General features: G+C 41.3%; 1 protein-coding gene across 1 annotated transcript in view; it reads left to right on the top strand.

The window, feature by feature from the left end:
* Positions 1-23,815, top strand: part of igf1rb (insulin-like growth factor 1b receptor) — a 54,654-nt gene that overhangs the window by 11,643 nt on the left and 19,196 nt on the right. The window contains exons 3-5 of the mRNA XM_069664644.1: positions 22,411-22,714; positions 23,087-23,223; positions 23,522-23,666. Coding sequence (XP_069520745.1) covers positions 22,411-22,714; positions 23,087-23,223; positions 23,522-23,666 — 586 coding nt within the window. The remainder of the gene's footprint in view (positions 1-22,410; positions 22,715-23,086; positions 23,224-23,521; positions 23,667-23,815) is intronic.

Here is a 23,815-nt window from a genome sequence, read left to right as displayed (position 1 = left end):
GTGGGCATGCAGGAGAAGAAAACAGGAGGTGGAATATGTCGGAGGAAGACATGTTGGATGGATGGAGGGGGTGTCAGGTGGAGGAGCTGAACTAATTTCTCTCGTCAGCAAGGAAACACTGTAGAGAGTCGACAATACAATGTATACCTTTACTCTACTCTTTGTCCCTCTGTGCCAGAGGGCATGAGACTCATGTTATAAAAGGGTGGTGTTACTCATCTAGTAGTTAGACACAATATCAGTCCAGATAATTTAACCAGTCATCATATATTCTGATGGTGACCCAGTGAATCCACCAGAAGCTCTATCTACAGTTGTGTCTGCACATGCAAGAAGGCCACCTGTCTCCCCTCCTGTCTCACCATAGACTCAACAACATCCTGCAGCTGTGCTGCTTTGACTCAGAGCGCAAACATTTTATCAGGACAGGAGGACATTTCTATGATAATCAATCTCTAAAACTCTGTGTCAAATAAGCTATCTTGGTAGCTTTCCCAGCAACTAGAGTTTAGGATAAAGTTAATCTATGTAATATTTACAGTAAATTCAGACTGACATATTGTTCTACCAATATAGGCCTATTACAGATAAAACACTTATATTGTATAAGTGTATGTTTTTTTTATATGCAGCAATATTTTAATATAATACTTTTTTTGTACAGAACAAGTCATGCAGAAAACAGGGGTGAGTTTGTAATCCTGCTAGCTACCGGTGCGCTACTTGAGCTCAGCCTATGGTAACGTTGATCGGCTAAATCCCAATCTCCACGCTCACATGCTCACGGACTCACAGACTTTAAGGCGCATTACCTGTATCTGTAAATGACAACATTTAGTTGATGTTGTGTTATTCAGGTAAATATTCACAAAGTATTAACATTAATTCCTTTCTGGGTTTTGATGGTTTGCTGTTGTTGTGAGGTTGGCGGCTGCACTGGCGATCATGATGGCGCATGTCTGTGACAAAGCTTTAGCTAGATTATAGCACCATCTTCTGCATAAAATACCATAACACCTTAAAATACTTCTATCTGCATTTGGTACTGGTACATTGGACGCACCGGTATATAGAACGCTGCCCACTTTTTAGATCGTAGAAAATGTATTAAAAGTGCTTCTTATACACCGAATTGTGTGAGACTAATATTGTTGGTCATGTTGATACTCAAGCTCAAAGGTTGTCACGTCCCAGACTAAAGGCCACAATAGAATTCAGGTTAGTTTGTTAAGAAATCTCACTTGTACTTGATAATACTAATGATGAAATGTGACTTTAAGGCATTTTGTCACCAGACAGTCATAAGGAGGTCAAGTGTAACATGGCTGTACAGAAACCTGTACCAGAGTTCGTCCTGATAAAAGTTAATGTTTCTGTCTGCGCTCTGTTGAGTCTACACTCAAACATGTTGTTTTTCAGAGAGCAGAGGGCGAGGAAGGACAGGAAATAGATTTGGATATTCTTTTTAAATAGCCAACAACTAATGCTAAAGGCCTTTGCTAGAACTTCTATAAGCAGTCGTAGAGCAACAGCTGCTGCTACTAGTGTTTCTCTTACTACTGCCTCAACCGCTAAACCATCTGCTGCTACTAGTGTAACTACTATTGTTACTACTATTACTACTTCTAAGACTACAGCAGTTACTACTGTTACTGCGTCGTCTACCATATCCCTCTTGTTTGCTGTTGTATAATGTCAGAGCCTAACAGTCAACACACAGATGTACCCACAGACCCCTGCTCCTCGTTGCGGTAGAAAAACTGCTGCCAGCTCAGTTAAAGTGTCTGTTTGAAAAGAAGTTAATTTCTTATAACGTAAGAAATGGGAGAGACAAGTTAGGTCTCTGAGGCGAATGAATGTAGGCTGTGTTGCTACTGACTAACTAGACAGATGGGACACTTTTAGGCATGACTAATTTGTTTGTGTTCAGTTGGCATCGTCCTCTCCAAAAGTCTGACATGTTTTGTTAAGTCAGTTTAAGCAGACTAAATATAGAAGAAGTAGAGAATGACCCTGTGAAGATGCACAAGCAATCAACTTGGCTCCAGAGGGAGTTTGTCAGCCAGGGCAAATGGGCCATCACTGGCTGCTGCCGCTGCCTTTAAAACAGCAGTGATCTGAAACAACATGAGCTCTGCTGCTCTCACTGCAGAGACTGCATTGTTGTGCTCTTTATTAGGCGCTTTATTGGAGGAGTCTGGTGGCAGTAAAGGCAGGCTTCATTAAAGCGAGGAAGGCCGATAGTTTGAGTAGTCGAGCTGGCCGACTGAACAGTGTTCATTTCCTCAAGTTGTTGTTTTGTGGCTCCAGTACCTGCAGATCAGAGGCTGGGTATAACAGGGCTGCAACAGTTAAAGAAAGCCATTTCTGGGTCACTGTTTGGTACATTTACGGTTCAGCAAGGGAAACATGTTTGAAAAATGTAAACATTTAACAGCTCTTAGTTTTATTCAGTACTTAATCTTAAAGTTTATGAACTCAGATACTTACATATTTCAATAAGAAATAGATAAAGAACACAAGAAGTGTTAGTAATGCTCCATCGTAAGACTCTGAACTGACAAGAATTCCTGGACTGCAGCTTTTGCTCGTACAAACACCAGACTCATTTTATTTTCTACAACAGCGTACAGTACCTTTTATATCTGCAGAGATTTAACCCTTTAGAGCCTTTGTTATTCCTTTGGTATGAACCTGCAGGGACGGGCTGCTGTGTGGAGAAGGACTTGCTGTTCTGTTGTTTTTAGCTAATTGATGCACTACCAGTCAAAAGTTTGGACACATTTTCTCATACAAGTGAATGGGAAAGTGTGTCCAAACTTTTGACTGGTGGTGTATATTAGGGTCATGCTGCAGTAAATGACATGTTCAAGATGTTTCCACAGACTATAGTTTAAAAACTTCAGCTAACTTTAGCTGTTGTGTAACGGTAGCAAATTGGTTATTGTAGGTTTCTTTTCTTTGAAATATAGCCTGATGTCCCTCTCAAGTTTTACTATCCTTTTCAGTTTCTGATAAATCACCAAGTGTAAAAATAAGTACATTTTGTCTGATTCTCTTTGTGCACATGACTAGCCACCTGGAAAGCAGCAGTTTGACGGAGATAGACTTGTTTTTTAACCTTGCATTCATGTTCTGCGTCATGCACCTACTGTATGTGTGAGATGTAAACAACAGACTTGGCAACACTCAAGAACGTTACTATTATGTTAATTCTGAATTCTCAGTGGCCCGGTGACTGACAAAACTCTGTAGCCAGTTCATGCAACTAACCAACATTTTCCTCCGTGCTCGGATGTAACGGTCCCGACTCGTTTCCATTTAGTTTTGCAGGTTTCCCCGCAACTTCTAAAATGGAACATATCTGTCACCGCAGGATTGTTGCTGTGCAGTGGCTTTGACACATCGTATTGATCTGGATAATTACTAGCTTGGTTTATCAGTTTGTCTTCAAAACTTTCTTTCACTGCTGTGTTGACGCTGTCACATCCCCCGGCCTCCACACTGCCCCCACTGTTCATGTCCATACTGCGTCTTGTGACTGTGTAGCATTACTTTTGCCGACGTTGGAGCCGATTCTCCAAACAGACGCAGCGAACGCAGGGCAGCTATCATCGCCACACGAACACGTAGTTAAAAGCAGGTATATCTCCGGCCATAGATGTGTGCAGGGCTCAACAGTTGGGGACAAAGACATCTGAAGTGTACTTGTTTGCTAGACTCTATATAACTACTCTAATAATCCTACTATCTGTACTTTCAATCTTGTGTTGACCTGATTTGAACCAGGAACAGCAAACGCTCTCACCATTGAGAACCATATGATGGTTTTTGTTTGTCTCGTCTGTTAACGCCCTGATCGGGCTTCAGTAATCTAACCCGGGATCTATTGTTTGAATGTGTGCCTTGCTCACAAGCTGTCTGCTGTTCTGGCATGACAGTCAACTTTGTATCCACAGGCGTGTTATTACCAGACCTGGTCTGCCATTCATCAGATCAATAAATGACGGAAGGGAAAAGTGCTAGCCCTGTTTTCAGTGAGGCTATATAAAGGGCATGCTTTCAGCCTGAACTCATTCATAAAACTGTTACAGAGAAAAGCGGGTTCAAAGCCCGTCTGCTTCTCTGGGAAAGTCGAGTGTTTTTTAGCCGTGGTGGTGGTGGGGGCCACATTCTCCCATGTTTACTTCCCTCATTTGTTTTTTGGAATCTGGTTTGGGTGTTTTGTCTCGTTCATAACTCACAGGCTTCTTCTAAAGAGGAACCATGTCCGTGCATGCTGGGAGCAAACACACGGTCTCACTCTCTATCCAGCACAGCAACCCGCACACACGCTCACACATTGAGCAGCATGGGGGATGTTTTTCCGGTGCTTTGTATGGTCTGAGGAGATGAAAGCACATCATTAAAGTACAAAGTAGGTCTTCTGGGATTTACTGGAAGGAATTTTTTGTCTTTTGTTAACCCTTGGCTGAAGGGATTACACATTAAACTACAAGGATTGTCTTCAGGGTTGTTGCTCAATCTTCCGCTAAATTAATTCACAATACTTGACATGTCTGTGTTTGCTCAATTAGCCGACACATTATCCTGATGAGACAATGGACCACCATGAATGAATGTGTTTTTTTACTAAGGTGTTTAAAGACAAAAATATTGTGCATGTGTGCAAACTGTAAATATTTTCGTGATTGTATAATGTGTTTTTGTGTCCTGTTTAACAAAACATCTTTGGTCCAATTAGCTTAAGTACAGTGTTAGGAAAAGTAGTGTACTTATACTTGAAGCCTTGTAGGACTTTAGCAACGTCTAGTTGTAGTATCATAAAAGAAAAAAAACACACGGGTATCCCCACCACCAGGACAACAGTCTAAAAATGAAAGAGACCGTCAGCGAGGAAAATCAAGAGTTACAGCCGTGACAAAGGGAGCCAACCGTAGACGTCTGGTTAAATTGAGAAGTGTCCTCCCGCAATTACCATTTATCGCCATTAGGGGGCGCCCAAGTGAACGCAACTGAAATCTTCGAGATTGTCAGTTTAAGGCACATTTACAACAGCTCAAATCATAGCTGGTGCTGATACAGTCTGAAATAAAGCGTAAACAAAAAGAACAAAAAAGAGTTTTTGGGCGCTTTTCCCGTCAGTTTTTATTTATAATATAGGCTACATAGATTTTCATGTCTACATCATTAATAAATAAACAAATGTGAATGTATGCTAAAATACTAAAAAGCATTGCTGCAACATTATTTTTTTTAATCCTTAATCTTCAATATCAGTGTTTGCCTTTTAGAAAAATACAGAATCAGCAGAGTCTTCTTTGTGGTTAAGCCTTCATATCAGCAGCATCCCCTGTGCTATTCAAGCTAACATGAAACTAACAGATGTTGTTGATTGGGTTAATCAAACGAGGGTGATGCAACAAATCCCTGTTTATCGGATTCTGTTTACTCTGTTTTTGCAGAAACTAGTAGTGCTGTCATCCTTTGAGTTAAAATGCTGAATACATCGCCGTGGCATCTTTGAAACTGTTCGTGTGAGCTGACATGTAGGCGACACACTGTCAGCTGTCTAGCAGGAAAACACACTTCAGTGTCAGTGTGTGTGTGTATGTGAGGGAGAGGGAGAGACAGAGAGAGTGAGCTGAGGATAGTTCAACACGGTTCGAGTTAGCGAGTTGTGGAGTCAGTCCCAGTCCCCCCTCCCGCTCCTGTTTTCTGGTTGCTTTTGGACGTGGTAGATCCAGTGTTTATTTACTCAGTGCTTCTCTAGTGCTAAATCTGAATCCATTTTTAAACATGTATTTTCTTAATGTGAACTGGCCTTTTTCTCTCTCTACATCACTGGTGTTTTTTTGGGGTTTTGTGCTGACCTTAAAACTTCTTTCTCCCAGCATGAGTAAGAATGAAGAAAGCTTGAATGGACGTGCATTGATAAGAAAGTCAGTGTTGGCTTGTGACTTTGTTGAACTAATATCTCCAGATCCAGAGCATCCTTTCAACTCCACATTGTCCCTGCACATTTTAAAAACAACCAAAAGTCAAGTACTGTATATTCTCACTTTCTTTTTTTTCTTCTGTGACAGTGACTTAGATCATGTGGAGTTCAGATGTCATCTTTAGGTGTAGGGCTCAATCACCACTTAATAACATTAGGGCAAAGTGATGGAAAGTGGTGCCACATTACTACAAACTCAAATTAGAAAGCCACCACTGAGAATTGAAGCTTTATTCAAAGGTATAATAAGTAGGATTGTTTCTTGCTTTTTGTCAACAACACATTCAAACTGGGCCCCCCCTCCTGCGCTCTTCGTCACCAGAAGCTCGCTCTCACTCTCTCGTGCTAGAACACGTTCACCCTGCCGAGCTAACACCGACAGCATCACGGTTTCCTTTGCGCTAGCATGCAATCCACCGGTTACTTTTGTGCTGGCATGCTAACCGCCAGTTAGCTTGTCCTACCTGGTTTGAGGCACCTACCTGTTGCCCAGTTGCTAATTTGAACCACTCCCAGGCTCACCTATACGCTATGATTGGCTCAGGGAACCACAATAGCACCTCCTGAATCCTACTTATTATACCTTTTTAAAGACTGTTGCATTATGGGAAGGAGGCACCATATTGGCTAGTAGTAAGGAGTAGTTAAGTTTTATGTATTAACTATATATGTTGATTGCAGTGCTTGAGAGACAATAACCTCTGGATGTCTTAGATGCCCAAACACATTCAGCGAACACTGTAGATATAATATTTACAGACTCGCAGAATAGACTAATAAACTGCAGCTCATCTCCAAGTTCTGAAATGTATTATAACACACTGATGTAGTTTGTAACAGGGGGAGCATTTCTGCTGTTGTGCTTATGAGTTAACAGCATTCTCTAAAGCTCTGTGGTAACTGCTTATCATTAGCAAGCTATTCTAAAAAGACAACGCAGTAAGTGAGAGAAGGGAACTAGCGCTTGTTTAACTCTCATTGGTATGCGCTGTGTGTGTGTGCACGGTAGCTCAATGCCTAAATATGGAGTTTTTATACAGTTGAACATTTTTTTGACATATCTTTCTTCTACCAATAACATCAAATCATCAACATCAAATGATAGAGGGAGAAAACATTGCAGCCAGGGGTTGCTGGTGTGCCTCCAGAAACTCAGAAAAGTCATTATACATGTGAGTGATTGGATGTGGACCAGAGGCTTTAGATTCAGCTACAAGTAGTCTAACTGCGCCGTGTTCTCCACAGTGGTGCTGTGTTATTTAGAAATGATAGAAGGATGAAAGGACGGAATAACTGAGATGAAGAAAGGTATTGAAAGACTGAACGGGGAAATGAAGAGAGGGAGGAAAGGAATGAATGGTGTTGTGATGTACTGAGGCAGTGAGAGTTGGTGCTAAAGCTTTGTTGTTCTACAAGGTTGAAGCAATTCATATCCGTTCAAATCAGATGATACAGTGTTTCAGTAGGTTCTGATGTTGTTTCTTTGAGTTTGAAGTGAGGCGGCTATAAAACAAGTGCACGGCTTTACCTCCTCATACACGCATTGCATGACAACCGGACCTGTAGGGTACAGAGCCCTATTATACATAATCACAAACCGTGAAAGGGAAGTGTGTATTCAAGCGCGTTCTTTGCTTAAGAATACTGCAATATTGTCTTAGATTTAAAAAGATACAGGTTGTTTTTAGTAAGTAAGTATTGTAAGTATTGAACCTACATTTGTCCATCACACGACTAGTGTTTTTTATGACAAATTGTGCTTGGAAAATGCAGAAATCAGAAAAATGTTGGAGAAGCTGAGCTAGCAAAGTCTTACTTCTGGAGAAATCTATGACTCATTAAAGAAATGGCCACAGTAGAAAGCCAGACACGTACAAAGGCCTCTCAGATGGCCTGGGCATGTTGCTACAGGGTACTGGTGAGAAGGTGAAATAGCAACCAGCAGCCCAGTTTGAAACCTTATATGACACAAAGGCACAAAGACAACAGGTTATTGTTCTTATAAAGGTCGATGTAGACAGCACACCATCATTGGTTATCTTAATACCACCATCCCATTCCAAGTATGAGGCATAAGAGGAGAAAAAACAGGGACAAGAAAAAATAAAATGGAATCTCTTAAGTGGGATTATATTGGGACCTGTACAGTAGTACAGTACATGCTGACCCATACATCGCAGCCACATAAAGGAGCAGCGGAGGTTACACTAGCGACAGTATGTGCTGTATGCATTATGTAAGGCAACAGGGGAGAGGGTGGAGGTGTTCTGATCAGAGCGATTCAAAGTCCCGGCTCCAGCGGAGAGGTCATGTTGTCCCCTCGTGTGACCCAGTGCTTTGAGCTTAAGGAAGCACAGGGACTCCTGCTCATGTCTGCTTTGATTAACTCTATCAGCATGTACTAACTGAGTAGACACCCACTCTTACACAGTAGTTTAATGTGTCTGTTTGGCAGGAATAAAACTTTGTTCTTTGTTTACCAAGATAAACATGCATGGCCCGTGCTTGACTTGGCTGTGTCAGGTCCTATTTTTAGATGGTGTTATACATGGCTATACAGTCATAGTGGGGGCACACGGTGAAGCAAGGGTTTGAAACAGCCACTCCTCCAGATAAAAGTCATATTTGGTTAAATGATCTGTGAGGTCACTGGAGTTCAGACCTGTTTTCTAAGCCATCAGAAAACTGTTACAATTCAGTCTGTAAAGATGCTTAAATATGGCGGTCTTGTTCTTTGCTTTCAGTTTTATCTGTTCTAAAAGCAGATATTGATCATCAAAACTAAAATCACAACATGATGATACACTAGTACTCATGCACCCCGTACCCTGACCCAGAACCCGGAGGCTGTCAAGCTGGGTAATTATAGGGGCCGCTTTGTAAACCAGGCACATCCATGACTACTTTTAGTGAACAGTCACACCCATCCCTGGAATTCCTGGAAGAGAACATTACTGGTTTGGCTGTGTTGAAGTGCCTACTGTAATTATGTGGCCTTTAATTGTGCTCTGTTAACACCGTCAGATTGGGATGAGCTTTGACCAGGGACTCAGATGAGTCTCTTGGATTTGAGGCCGGTTGGAAGAGTCCATGTTTTGTTGTTAGGACCCATTTTCCATCATCCATCGAATAAAGATGAAAGGGAGAAAACAGGCAAAATACCTTGGACTATGTGCCCTCCAGTCTAGCAGTAGAGTGGTTTGTTTGTCTGCATATGTCACAAGTTTCATACAGTATCATAAAAAGCAAAACATGATATTAATGATGACTTTATCCAAAATGCATTGATGCTTTTGCTCTTATGTCTTACCCACTTTAGAGCAGAAGGGGAAAGTAGGATGGGTTTGGAGGCTGTACTGCCGCTGTGCACATACACATGCAAACAGACGACAGCATAAATACAGGCTACATGCTTGAATCTCTGTACAATTGACATAACAAAGAGCAATCCTGTTGAATGAAATATAGCAATGTGTGCTCTCACTGTTAGATACCAGATACTCAGACAATAAGACATACCCCTGCTTGGGAGTTTTCCTGCCACAACTGCAGGTCCGACTCGCGGCTGCCATACTCGTATAAGTTGTGGTAGTAGATGACATGCATATCATTGATAATACCAACCTATAAAGCATTAGCTGGGTTTACATGGAGCCTAATATTCTGATTATAATCGGTTTAAAAGTGTGCATGTAAACCCCGCTACTGTTTCACTGAGCTCTTGTGATTCTGGTTGGTTTGGGTTTGGTGAAGGGCTCAGATACATCACCGTCGTGTATCAGAACAGGACAGCATTGAGCGTCTCTGCTTGTCAAGATAAGAGGTTCACGTGAAAGACATCCAGACCTTGAAGACCTTGTTTTGGGTAGGTTTGCGAACATGTTTGTGAGGTACAGTAGGTCACTAGCACAGCCGACCTTCAGGCTGGGTAGCCTCAAGGTGAATGGGAATCTTACACTCCTGCCTCCTGCATCCTTTCCATGAAATTCCAGGGATTTTTCTGTCTTCCCACTCCAAGGAAGCACGCAAACACAAAGACTCAGGAATGCAGACAGCTCGTTCTGATGCAGCCTGTACGTATGTGCAGATGTTGGTGGTCTGTGTAATCTAAATTAAGCCAACCTATGTTTGACCCTGACTCCTATTTTATCAGTTGGATTGGGAATTTAATCTGCCGTATTAAACCTGGAATTTTAAACATCCAAAAGCTAAAGCTAGCTAGCAGTAGTCAAGTCAACAGTATCTTAAAAGGACGGAGCAGTTAATGAGTCAAATATTAATGAAGTATAGAATGAGCCCGTCCAAGTGAAAACTGACCACAGATGGGGGGTTAGGAAGGTTTAAGGTAGGAGTACGTTGACCTGAGTTCAATGCCGTGCCCTTTTTCTCCAGAAAAGAAACTATGTGATGTTTCATCAGAATTACTCCAGCATTCCCCTCGTGTGTCATACCCGAACCTTAGGGATTGTGTAACATTTCAATAGTTTCGCTGTTTGACCGAGACATAACCCTCCAAATCGACATACTCTTTGTCCCTCTGTGACTGTAACCACATGTGATGTCTGTCCTCATTGTAACCCATCGTGGAGCTGTAGGTATTAGGAAACAGCTGATGTTACAGCTCCTTGTAAGCCTCGTTCACCCCGTTATTGTCTGGCCTGTGTGGAGGCTCCGGGGACCCGAGTATTTGATTTGTCTTGTCTTTTCCAGGTCAGTCAGCAGGGGGATGCCAGGAATTCCTCCCGTCAGTAGTTATCCTGTAGTGTCAGCTGATCTGACAGATGTTTGTTCACAACAAGTTCAACTGTTGGCTCTGTTTAGACTAGCTTAAACAGAATATGTGTCTGCTGTTGTTACATACGCTTTGACTGCGAGGTAATTATAAGGTATATGATTTGCAGACTGTGTTGCTGAATGGCTGATAGCCCGTGTTTTTTCCTTGCTGTTGTGTCGTGCGTGTGGAGATTTGATAGAATGAAAAGCAGCTGGTGAAGATGTAGAAAGGTTGCTGGTTGTTATCATGGATGTTTCCCTTCCTGTCTGAACCTCCAGGACATTTTCTTACTGAATGAGTAATGAAGGAAACTGTAGTGTTTGCAGATTGGAAGTGACGAAAGGATTGTCCCTGTTTTTTCTCCTCTTATGCCTCATACTTGGAATGGGATGGTGGTATTAAGATAACCAATGATGGTGTGCTTTCTACATCGACCTTTATAAGAACAATAACCTGTTGTCTTTGTGCCTTTGTGTCATATAAGGTTTCAAACTGGGCCTCCTGGTTGCTATTTCACCTTCTCACCAGTTCCCTGTAGCAACATGCCCAGGCCATCTGAGAGGCCTTTGTACGTGTTTGACTTTCTACTGTGGCCATTTCTTTAATGCGTCATGGATTTCTCCAGAAGTAAGACTTTGCTAGCCCAGACTTGGTCAACCGCGGTGTAGCAGTAATATCGAGAGACATGTTTACTGTTAATTACTTTCACTATAGTGCTGTTATTCGACCTTTTTAATAAGACGTACCATCAGAACCCTGTCTGTTAGCCAAGGATATAAGTTGTTTATCCAAAATTTTAGATAACTACATTACTGTGTATCCATTAATTCTTTGGTTGAATGGATGCATGGATGGATTGATTAATTCCCAACAAGAAATCTAGAGTTATCCATTAATTTTGCTGACTACAGTACTTCTGGTGTTTGGTTTTTACCTCTAGAAAGCTGTTAAATGGTAAAGGGACTGTTCTTATATCACGTTTTTCTAGTCTCCTGACCCCTCAAAGCGCTGTTACACTACATGTCACATCCACCCATTCACACACTGATGTCAAAGGCCTAAGTGATCAGCATCTATGCCCATTCATACCGGGAGCCACTTGGGGTTCAGTGTCTTGCCCAAGGACATGACATGTGACTGTAGCATTTAGGGATCGAACCTCCAACCTTCGGATGGAGAGGCGACCGACTCTACCACTGAGCCACGGCCGCCCCATTTACTGATTCTTTCTGCCAGCTTCTATTCTGCTAACTATTTTAACTCCTTATTAAGTATTTTATGCTTTATAATAATATTTATTCATTACTTTTATCTAACTATTTAAACCATTAATTAAACACTACTTTAGCAATCTGGTTAGACCTTTTGGCATTTACTGTTTACTTACATCTCAACGGTTTATTTTTAACTGTCATCTTACTATTTTAAATCTCTAGCTTACTATTTCATCGATTATTAATTACTTTTAGCTAACTTAAGTATTTAGCTAACTGCTTAATAACCTAATACTTTTAGCCATTTCTTTAATTCACCTACAGGTTACTTTTATCTTACTTTTTCAGCTGTTAATCCAGTGATTTCAGCAGTCTGTCACTGCTAAATATCTCAACTGTTCCTTTATTGGGGAACTATTTCAACTATTTATTCATTATCATTTGTCCATTACATTTTCTATCAACTTAAGCTGACTATTTGAACATATATTTGGACATTTTTTATGCACACAGTCTTTATTTCCCCAAGCATCTGCAAATGATCCCCTTAACGTACCCTTCTTACTCACTAGTGTGGAATGACTACTCTAGACCGTCACACACTACAGGTCAACCTGTAGTTATGCTGTCACATGAATCAGAAAGCATACAACTATATTTGAAGCAGTGTCTCAGGAGCCACAGTCCATCTTGTTTTAGTGCTCGGAGATGTCGGGCAGGAGGGTCGTCTGTGTGAATCCTCTTCCTGAGAGAGAGTGAGCCATTAAGAGACTCATGTCCAGCTTCTCATCACTACCAGGAATGTTTTTGAGGCTGCTTCACCTCTGTTAGTGTTTTTCTCTTTGAACAGACTGTAATTATCAACAGGAAGCTTCAGACCACACATCTCCTGTGGGATGTCTCCTCACACTGGGAGGAGCAGAGGCGGAGCAGGAGGAAATCCAGCATTACTTCTGATATTCCTGTCAGCAACACTGTGCAAACCACTGCTCTTTACCTGTACAACACAGCTGCTGCTTAACAGGAAGAGTGTCTGTACTTGTTCGAGGGTCTGCTGCAGTGTTAAAATGTGAAGTTATATTAGTTGATTCAGCTTAAAAGTGGAGCTTTTTTGGAATTTGAAAACCATTTTGTACATAATTCATTTATAATTTAATCAGTGCAGGACCCGATGAAGCTCCTTCTATGAGTCATCTAACCTGCATCCAAAAACACTACTTTGCATCAGCCAATGAATATTTTGCTTCCTGTGTCCTGTTTCCAATAATTGTTCCATCCAAATTGTGCACAGAAAATCCACCAAATGCAATGTGAAACAGTGTGCATTTTAATCTTCATCTATTTTTGGTGGAAGACATTTGTCAATGGTCCCCAGCTCCCTTGAAGAGCAAAGGCTTAAGGCAAGTAAGTGCATTTTAATCAATGAGCATTGTGGGGATATTCTCAAGAGGGCACGACGAGATTACATAACTGAAACTGTAACCCTCTAACCCTCCTACATATTGTTATTGTGTTTTAAATAGAGGGATTTTGATTGTTGGTGGATTTTAGCAGTCCAAACATGTGAGCGGTGATGCTGTGCTCTCTCTTTGTTGTTGTCCTTAAAGCACTCTGTGTGCAGCGCGTCCAGCAGGTGGTCGTGTCTGTGGCCTTCTTACGCACTGGACCAGTTGACCGGTTGGTGGTCATGTCTGGTGTCTGCTGGGTGGCTTAAGAGGTGAACAGTACAGTACTAGTCAGGCATGTGGAACTGTGAATGGGCTGAATGAATGGAGATCCTTGTTCTACTGATGCGAATCCGCCTATAGACAACACACGCACGCACACGAGTGACTGACTGACCGGTTTTCTGAATGACTGCTTCACTGACTCAACCTACACGCTGACAGACTGTCTGGAAGTAAAAGAACACGCTTTGTGTGAGGCTGGGAACAAAACAATATTGTTGTTTTGGTCCATCATGAATGTCTTGCTCAGTCTGAGGAGACGGCACTGGTGCGTTTTGTTCCCCGATTCAGCCTGAGCACTGGACCACACTGGGAGGACATGCGCGAGGTCAGCCAAGGCAGCAGATGCAGACTTTGTCGTACAAGTTTGTATCTGTGTGTTTCGATTTGTGGAAAGAATAAAAATCCAATTAATCAATTGGTTTGAATTAAAATACAGAATTAAGATAAATTACAGCTAGAGGCATCCCGCCCGTTTGAGTTCAGCCTGAGAATCAAAGCCGCAGTGAGCATGCTGTGAATGAGGCTAAATGCTAATGAATGAACTGGTGCAGATCAATATTGTTTTGTCTGCTGGTCTGTAGTAACACAGACAGTGGTGTATTGTGGGTATTTCACTTAGAAAGAACATAAGGCCTGATCTGCCCTTTTGAAAGTAATTCTGTTTATAGCATCAAAAACATTACCTACATTTATTCTTAGACATTACCCATCGTATGAGGACCGGTAATTACACAACCAAATCAAACAGGAAGTTGGCGGAACCCCGAGGGCCTGTTCCTGGCAGACTTTGTCATGGGGACAACCCAATGATTGAAGCACAACAAAACAGAAATCGACTACAGCCATTTTCATCAAACTTCCTTATCAAGTCAAATTTATATGAACCCTAAAACCCGGTTGAAGATTTATTTTCTGTGTGAAAACAATAATGAAATAGTCACAAAAAGGTTAATAAAAACCTTCCTATTGTTCAACAAAACTTAGGTGATGTATTAAACGTCATACTCCAATTTTAATATTTAATATTTTATTTTTTTGGGACATTTTGCCTTTATTGATAGGACAGTGAAGCAGCGAGGGGAAACCTGCTGCCGCTGCATCGAGGACTATAACGTCTGTATATGCAGCGCCTGCTCTACCAACTGAGCACCAGCACCCCCTCCAATTATAATATTGAAGAAAAAAATTATTTAAGCTGTTCTAAGTAATATTTCCACACTTAAATACAAAAAAATGACCTACATATGTGATGTATTTTGTTAAGTCGTGTTCTTACTAGTATAGGAAATTAGCCTGATCCAAAGGCGGACAAAGTATGAAAGTGGCTGATACATTTCAAAAACACATTTTTAATAAATTCCTCCAACAGTGTTCAAGCCCAGACAAAACCTTGATTTGAGTCAAGATAACGGTGTGTGTCATTTGTCAGAGCGGGGAATTAAGTTGGTGAACGTTTGACACATGAGCTAATGTAACTGGAGGCTCTTTCCAGAGAAAGACTAAACAAGAACAAACAAGGCTAAATGTAACATGAATACAACTTTAGATCATAACCTTGTCTGTGACCATGATTTCTAGCCGTGGTCACTTTAGATGGGCAATGGTAGGGGTTTAACAGTGAAGACAACAACTCCCATAATCCCACACTACTTCATGAAGTCATCAAACTATGTCTTTTTTTATTGTTTACTGTGCGTTTTATTTATTTGAAAGTACTGTTTGCCAAATCTTAAAATACGGATGCTAGATGGGCTTTTATTTTGAAAGAACTTGTCAAGTGCGGTTCAGTGGTCTTTGACTTGGCAGAGACGGAGCTAGGCAGATTAAACGGATGCCAAAGTTTGCTGTTAGACTTATTTGTCCCTAAAACTAGAGCTAACTTCTAGATTGAACCTTCACCTCTGATATATTAACTAATAAACTTTCGGTCAGTGCTGTAAGAATTAACGCCAAAACAGATTTCTGCGTGTATTTTCAAATCAACCCTGCTTTCATCAGCCCAGACGTCTGTCTGTCTTTGCTTGTTATCGAGGTGCTGTGAGGCTGAGTAGGAAACACTGCTGAAGCCTGGAGCTTCATCACAGCACCTGTGTGTCTGTGCGGCACATCCTGTCCCTGCCACCCCGAGGTGCAGGGCAGAAAACAAGGATTAACAATTAAGAAGGCTTTTAATTCTCAGCTGATCTAAGAGGAGAGAGAGGAATAAACATCAGCCCACCTTGAGCTTTCATTGTTTAACTGGCCGGCGAGATATTTAATTACTGACTCCTGTTTGATTTAAGCTGCTGTTATAGTGAATCAGTTCAGGAGCAACGACCCAGACACTTTCCCGCCTTTTGGCTGGTGACTGGTGTGAGTTTCCCAGCCTACCTTCCTGCTGGGCTGGTATTTCTGTTTCCCTGGAAGCCCTGTATCGGCTTTTTCGACCCACCACAGCGATCTTTATCCCACAGCCAGGCCGTGTGCTGGATGACAGAATGGAAAAGGTGAACACTTACTATTACAAACTACTTCTGACTATTTAGAGTAACTTTCTACAACCTAGCCCACGAGTTTCCTTATACCCCTATTTAACTAATGCAATGACTCAATTACCTCTTTAGATTAGTCTATCTAATTAAATGTACCAAAGAAGAACATTCATGGTGCCAGTTTGTCAAAATCTAAACAAATAAAGGCTAAAAAGCAACTTATAGTCCACAGCTCACTAACACACACTCAAAAAGTGTGTGTGTGAAGGGCCAAAGTCGTCTAATCTTTAAGGATACCGTATATTTTAAGTAAAGAAGCTTAAATCATGCTCATTATTTCTTGATACACTTCCTTTTCAGCACCAGCTTAGTGCTATTTGTGTTAGTTTGTGTTGTCTGGCTCCCCCAGCTGGCAGCCCTGCCAAGTAGGTGTGTGTGTGTCGTGTTTGTGCGTGTGTGTGAGGCATTTAAAAAGACGTGATATGTTAAATGGTGCTTTTAGTTTCCTCCTCGTCTACCACCCCCTTATCTCCATCTTTAAAGCTTTTCCTTCTTCACCTCCATCCTCCATGCTCTCTTCTCTTCCTCTTCCTCCACATCCCGTTCTTCAGTAGTTCATCTTCTGCCTCATCTTTTACACTTCCTCCTTGTATCTCTCCTCCTCTACCCCTTGCCCTTCCTCCTCCTCCTCCTCCTCCTCCTCCTCCTCCACCTCCTCCCCTCGTGCTGCAGCTCTGCATCAACCTGTCTCTAAAAGTGCAGTAAGGAGGGTAAAGCTGGGATCCATTATGTTGCAGATGTCTGGAGGAATGCTGATGTACACTGTACGTACCCACCGACCCCTCCTCCACTGCTCACCCTCCCCGGGTCAGTCACTGAGTTGTGTTTAGGACGCGAACAGCCTGAGACAAACTTCAGGCACAGATTATCTCCTTCCTCTCCCTCGGCTTCCTCTCCAACAGGCCTCAGGCTGTACATTATCACATTGCAAAATTACACCTTTCCGACACAGCTCCCATCATCCCATCGTAGAGGTCAGAGGGCGACATGGAGTCGGGGGTTGGCGGGGGCTCAGAGCAGAGAAAGAACATTCTGTGCCAGAGAAATGCGGCACTGGTTCCCTCCTGCTGAGCACAAACAGCCCGCTGAATGGTTGGTGGGACCACACAGTCTGAAGGTTCTGATTGGCCTCTGTGTCAGTCAGGAGGCGGGCAGGAAGGTCATCTAATGGGCACTGCCGGATGATCAGTTTTTTGTCATGTGGGGAGGACAGCAGACTTCAGATCTGGCTCAGAGGAAATGACTTTATGAATGGAAAAATGAACACCTGATCTGAGTGATTCAAACATGACATTAGAGTTTTCTGGGCAGGTATGCTCGACTGCTTTCACCAAACGAGGCATTTTGTATTTGGCCGTCATTATATATCATACATTTGGTCAGAAAGGTGTGTCCTGACGGGCTCTGCAGCATGCTCAAACTCTGTATTTCAGTGTGACGACAAACTAGCAAAAGCTTACATAAAACCAGGAACCTCTTTCTGACTTTGTGACTTTGAAAATATATTAAGAATTTTTTATTTATTTCTATCAACATATACTGTCTAAAATTGTTTTCTAAGCATAAAAATGCTGTTCATTTCACAGTTAATAAATGTAGCATCTTGAGTAAGGGATATTGTATAGTGAGCAGGTTGTTTTCCCAGAATGGAACCTCGACAGGGTTCGAGTCTTGCTCACCTGCTCACCTGCTCACTATAAAATATCCCACTTATTACGCGGCTTTTTACTTATGAAATCAATTATTTGACACAAAATATTGATTCTGTTTAAAAATAGTCTGTTCTGAAAATTAGCTGTTATTACTCACATTAAAATGAGCTAACCTAACTGTTATTGCTCTCATTAAAATGAGCTAACCTAACTGTTATTGCTCTCATTAAAATGAGCTAAGCTAGCTGTTTTTACTCACATTAAAGTGAGCTAACCTTGCTGTTTTTACTCACATTAAAATGAGCTAACCTAACTGTTATTGCTCACATTAAAATGAGCTAAGCTAGCTGTTTTTACTCACATTAAAATGAGCTAAGCTAGCTGTTATTACTCACATTAAAATGAGCTAAGCTAGCTGTTTTTACTCACATTAAAGTGAGCTAACCTAGCTGTTATTACTCACATTAAAATGAGCTAACCTTGCTGTTTTTACTCACATTAAAGTGAGCTAACCTAGCTGTTATTACTCACATTAAAATGAGCTAACCTTGCTGTTTTTACTCACATTAAAATGAGCTAACCTAGCCGTTATTACTCACATTAAAGTGAGCTAACCTAACTGTTTTTACTCACATTAAAGTGAGCTAACCTAACTGTTATTGCTCACATTAAAATGAGCTAACCTAGCTGTTTTTACTCACATTAAAGTGAGCTAACCTAACTGTTATTACTCACATTAAAATGAGCTAAGCTAGCTGTTTTTACTCACATTAAAGTGAGCTAACCTTGCTGTTATTACTCACATTAAAATGAGCTAACTGAGCTGTTATTACTCACATTAAAGTGAGCTAACCTAGCTGTTTTTACTCACATTAAAGTGAGCTAACCTAGCTGTTTTTACTCACATTAAAATGAGCTAACCTTGCTGTTATTACTCACATTAAAATGAGCTAACCTAGCTGTTTTTACTCACATTAAAATGAGCTAACCTTGCTGTTTTTACTCACATTAAAATGAGCTAACCTTGCTGTTATTACTCACATTAAAATGAGTTAACTGAGCTGTTATTACTCACATTAAAATGAGCTAACCTAGCTGTTATTACTCACATTAAAATGAGCTAACCTTGCTGTTATTACTCACATTAAAATGAGCTAACCTAGCTGTTTTTACTCACATTAAAATGAGCTAACCTTGCTGTTTTTACTCACATTAAAATGAGCTAACCTTGCTGTTATTACTCACATTAAAATGAGCTAACCTTGCTGTTATTACTCACATTAAAGTGAGCTAACCTTGCTGTTATTACTCACATTAAAATGAGCTAACCTAGCTGTTATTACTCACATTAAAATGAGCTAACCTAGCTGTTTTTACTCACATTAAAATGAGCTAACCTAACTGTTATTGCTCACATTAAAATGAGCTAACCTAGCTGTTTTTACTCACATTAAAGTGAGCTAACCTAACTGTTATTACTCACATTAAAATGAGCTAAGCTAGCTGTTTTTACTCACATTAAAGTGAGCTAACCTTGCTGTTATTACTCACATTAAAATGAGCTAAGCTAGCTGTTATTACTCACATTAAAGTGAGCTAACCTAGCTGTTTTTACTCACATTAAAATGAGCTAACCTTGCTGTTATTACTCACATTAAAATGAGCTAACCTAGCTGTTATTACTCACATTAAAATGAGCTAACTGAGCTGTTATTACTCACATTAAAGTGAGCTAACCTAGCTGTTTTTACTCACATTAAAATGAGCTAACCTTGCTGTTATTACTCACATTAAAATGAGCTAACCTAGCTGTTATTACTCACATTAAAATGAGCTAACCTAGCTGTTATTACTCACATTAAAATGAACTAACCTAGCTGTTATTACTCACATTAAAATGAGCTAACTGAGCTGTTATTACTCACATTAAAATGAACTAACCTAGCTGTTATTACTCACATTAAAATGAGCTAACTGAGCTGTTATTACTCACATTAAAATGAGCTAACCTAGCTGTTATTACTCACATTAAAATGAGCTAACTGAGCTGTTATTACTCACATTAAAGTGAGCTAAGCTAGCTGTTATTACTCACATTAAAATGAGCTAACTGAGCTGTTATTACTCACATTAAAATGAGCTAACTGAGCTGTTATTACTCACATTAAAGTGAGCTAACCTAGCTGTTATTACTCACATTAAAATGAGCTAACCTAGCTGTTATTACTCACATTAAAATGAGCTAACTGAGCTGTTATTACTCACATTAAAGTGAGCTAACCTAGCTGTTTTTACTCACATTAAAATGAACTAACTGAGCTGTTATTACTCACATTAAAATGAGCTAACCTAGCTTTTTTTACTCACATTAAATGGAAACATTTCCACTGATGGTGAAGTAAGACATGGTGAACAGGACCGCAGGAATCAGCGCAGCACCTGATTGAGGTTTTCTGTCTTGTCGCTGTCTGAGTCTGTTGACATTTTCTTCCCCATTCACTGTCTTTAAACACCGCCGTACTGTGTTCAGTTTAATGTTTACTTCATGTGCCGTCTTCAGTTTTTGCATCGTATTTCATTTTGATATTACAATTTTTTTTGCTTTCTCTTTGCTGTTTTGTCAACGCCATATTTACCAGACTTCTTTCAGCGGATTGATATGATTACAGTTATTCTCCTGAATTTTGTGATTAGAAACGAACCCCTAGCAACGGTCTGTTCTTCATAGAAACGGTCTGTTATCGAGAAATAGCAGACCCCAGGATTCCTTTTTAACCAATCAGAATCAAGTATTTAACACAGCCGTGTAATAAAATACTATATCCAAAACTTTGCTACTATATGTTAGCAGTTATCTGATACATTGATTAGTCAACAAAAAAGGGCTTCAGGCAGAACTGCCAAATCTTTCCGGCTTCCTGGATGTATTTTCTGGTCTTCCCTGATGCGATCTTATTGGATTGCACTTTTTTCAGTTGCAGGGTTTGTTCATAAATTGAATGAATAAAGAATTAACCTTTTGTCTGCAAACTAATAACATATAATCATGTCGACAGACAAAATTCAACAGAGTCTTTTTATTGCAGCCTTTTTTCTTCCCGTAAAGCAAACATCCTGAAGCGCTGAAAGATCAAGCAGATGGTTGGAACCTCTCTTTTGTGTTTCAGGCCCCGGAAACGACTTCCTATTCCAATTTGACATCTGGTTTTTGCAGCGTTACATTCAGCATCCAGCTCTCTCAGCATCAGTTTACACTTTATGAACGCACTAATAAAACAAGTACAAGTTGCAAATATCCTAACGTAAACACTGATTCTGGATAAATCACTGAAATGTAAATAAGGGGAGTAGCAGTAGGCATCTCCTCTGGCCGGGTGTCTTTAGTTTGTTTGTAAGAGACGGCGGAGGCAGCGTGTTGAGACATGCTTCAGTGTTTTATCACTCAGCATCCTGTAAACAACACATAATTTCCCATAACTTCACTGTGTTTGGTTTGTGTTTAAACAGAGCCTCTGGCTAACCTAAGAGGATGACATAAGCAGAATTACAGTTTGATTTTCTGTTCATCTGGTTGATTTGGTTCAGTTATGCCTGTACTTCTGTTTATGCCTCACACACTCACCAACACACACACACGTAATCTGAAGCAGGGATGAAATGGTTTCCATAGCAATTAGTGTTTGTTTTTGCGGCAGACTGTTTCATGTCTGTAAGGTGAGTTTGAACCAATGAGGTTCTGGCTCTGTTTGTACTGTCATGTTGAACAAATGAGCTTCTGTCGATCCAGCTGGGTTAAAAGTTAATGCTTCACTTAATAGTGAAAGTAAAGCTGTCGAATAGTGAAAGGAGCTGCTTCACTACATCTACATCATGCTTAATTTAAATCCCCGGGCTGTAGTGACAAAGGCCCCCGCGAGGTGTGGCTCCTTTCTGCACCGTACGTCGGTCAGTCCTGTGTTTTCCTTCTCGGGCTCCTCAATCAGTATCTCCCTGTCATCAGTTACAATATCCTCTTATTTAGAGGGACACCACAGCAACTGGAAGAGTTATTTGTAGCTGGGCTCGGTGGAAAACCCGGAGTTTTTTTCTCCGTGGATCTGGGATGAACTCCACACAGCACCACTGGGCTCAACACCAGCACACGCAGCAGAAGATGTGACAGCTTTATTTAGCTGCTTCCACATTTATTTCAGACTGATATTTAAGACACGTGTAAAGTTGTTAGTTGGTTTGAAGCAGCCTTCCTTATGGGTAATTTTACAAGCTATGTTTGTGCGTCTGCATGTCTGTTGTCAGTCACTCTCCACCAAATGCAAATCATTTGTTCAGGACTGTAGCCAATAGCATCCTGCCAGAGGCTAATTCAAACCAGGGACCGACTGGTCCTGTACATTTGGGACGTCTGCTCAGTGTGTAACGAACAGGGACATTCAGGGAGGTATTAGTGAAACCATGCACTGACTTTTTATTTATCTACATAAGTGTAACACCCTCTTCTTTCTCCTCACCAGAGTGCCCAGTGAAGTGCCCACGGCGAGCGTGCACAGCGGACGGCGAGTGCTGCCACCCTCAGTGTCTGGGCAGCTGCACGGCCCCCGGTAGTGACACAGCATGCGCGGCGTGTGTGCATTACTACCACCAAGGACGCTGCGTGGAAGACTGCCCTCCTGGCACCTACAAGTTTGAAGGCTGGCGCTGCATCAGTGATGATCTCTGCTCCAAAGTCCACCTCCCCGACTACGACAGCTTCGTCATCCACGAGGGAGAGTGCATGTCTGAATGCCCACCTGGGTACACCCGCGCAGCACCCAACAGGTGAGCCGCTATCCACTCTGATGTAGGCTGAAGTGGAGCCAGTGGGTGGAGGTTCTTTTATTGTAAGCCAATTCCACACCCTCGTATCAGTTTCCATTCTTAAATTTCATCAAGGCAGAAGCAGGAAAGGGCAGTTAGTTTATAGAAAACAATTGATTCTCAGCCGCGTCATAAACCTGCAGCTGTTTTGTAAAACGACAAAGTTTCTTGTAAACATTTAGCTGGAACTGACAAACACTGACGTAAAATCTGTCAGGGACGGAAACAGAAGGAGATTAAAGGTCAGAGGAGTGTTACAAGGGTTCACAGGATGAATGTACCTCTTCATTTACTGTCTCGTGTCTCTCCCTATCTCTCCCTGTCTGTCTCCAGTATGTTCTGTACAGCCTGTGATGGTCTCTGTGATAAAGTGTGCGAGGAGAAGGTCATCGACTCCATGGATGCCGCTCAGTCTCTTAAAGGCTGCACCGTTATCAAAGGCAACCTGCACATCAACATCCGCAGAGGCCGTAAGTACTGCAGTGTGCCACAGTTTAAAATAACATCTCTACAATATCTCTTATACCACAGGAACAACAGAAAATCTACACATTGTTAAACCATAAGTGACTACACCAGAAGCCCCATGAGGCACATGTCAAACTAAGAGAACTACACAAGTTGTACATAACTTTTTAGGCTAACAATTCCAGACATTCAACAACAACAAATACATTAATGTGAAGCTTTAAAAATGGATAAAATATTAATCTACATAAAGAAACAGGAACCAACAGTGTGTCTGTGTGTTTCTTTGTGTGTGTTTAGACAACATGGTGGCAGAGCTGGAGAGTTTCACAGGTTTGATCCAGAGGGTGACGGGTTACGTGCGGATCAGACACTCCCACACCCTGAGCTCGCTGGCCTTCCTCCGCAGCCTCCGATACATCGATGGAGACGTCCTCCTGGACGAGTAAGACCACAGACAAACACACTACATTGTAAATTAATTATGTAAACTAGAGATCTTCACGCGTCTACCCAGACCTGAGAACTGTCCAAGGACTTGTGTAGGCGTGGGTCCACATTTTGTATAATGTTCAGTCAGGGCTGATCACAAGA

Source organism: Semicossyphus pulcher, unplaced genomic scaffold, assembly GCF_022749685.1.
Source record: "Semicossyphus pulcher isolate SPU_LCO1_2020_fin unplaced genomic scaffold, fSemPul1.0.p SCAF_1, whole genome shotgun sequence".
Classification (NCBI taxonomy): domain Eukaryota; kingdom Metazoa; phylum Chordata; class Actinopteri; order Labriformes; family Labridae; genus Semicossyphus; species Semicossyphus pulcher.
Note: the sequence above shows the minus strand (reverse complement) of the source record. Positions and strands in the feature narration are given on the sequence as shown.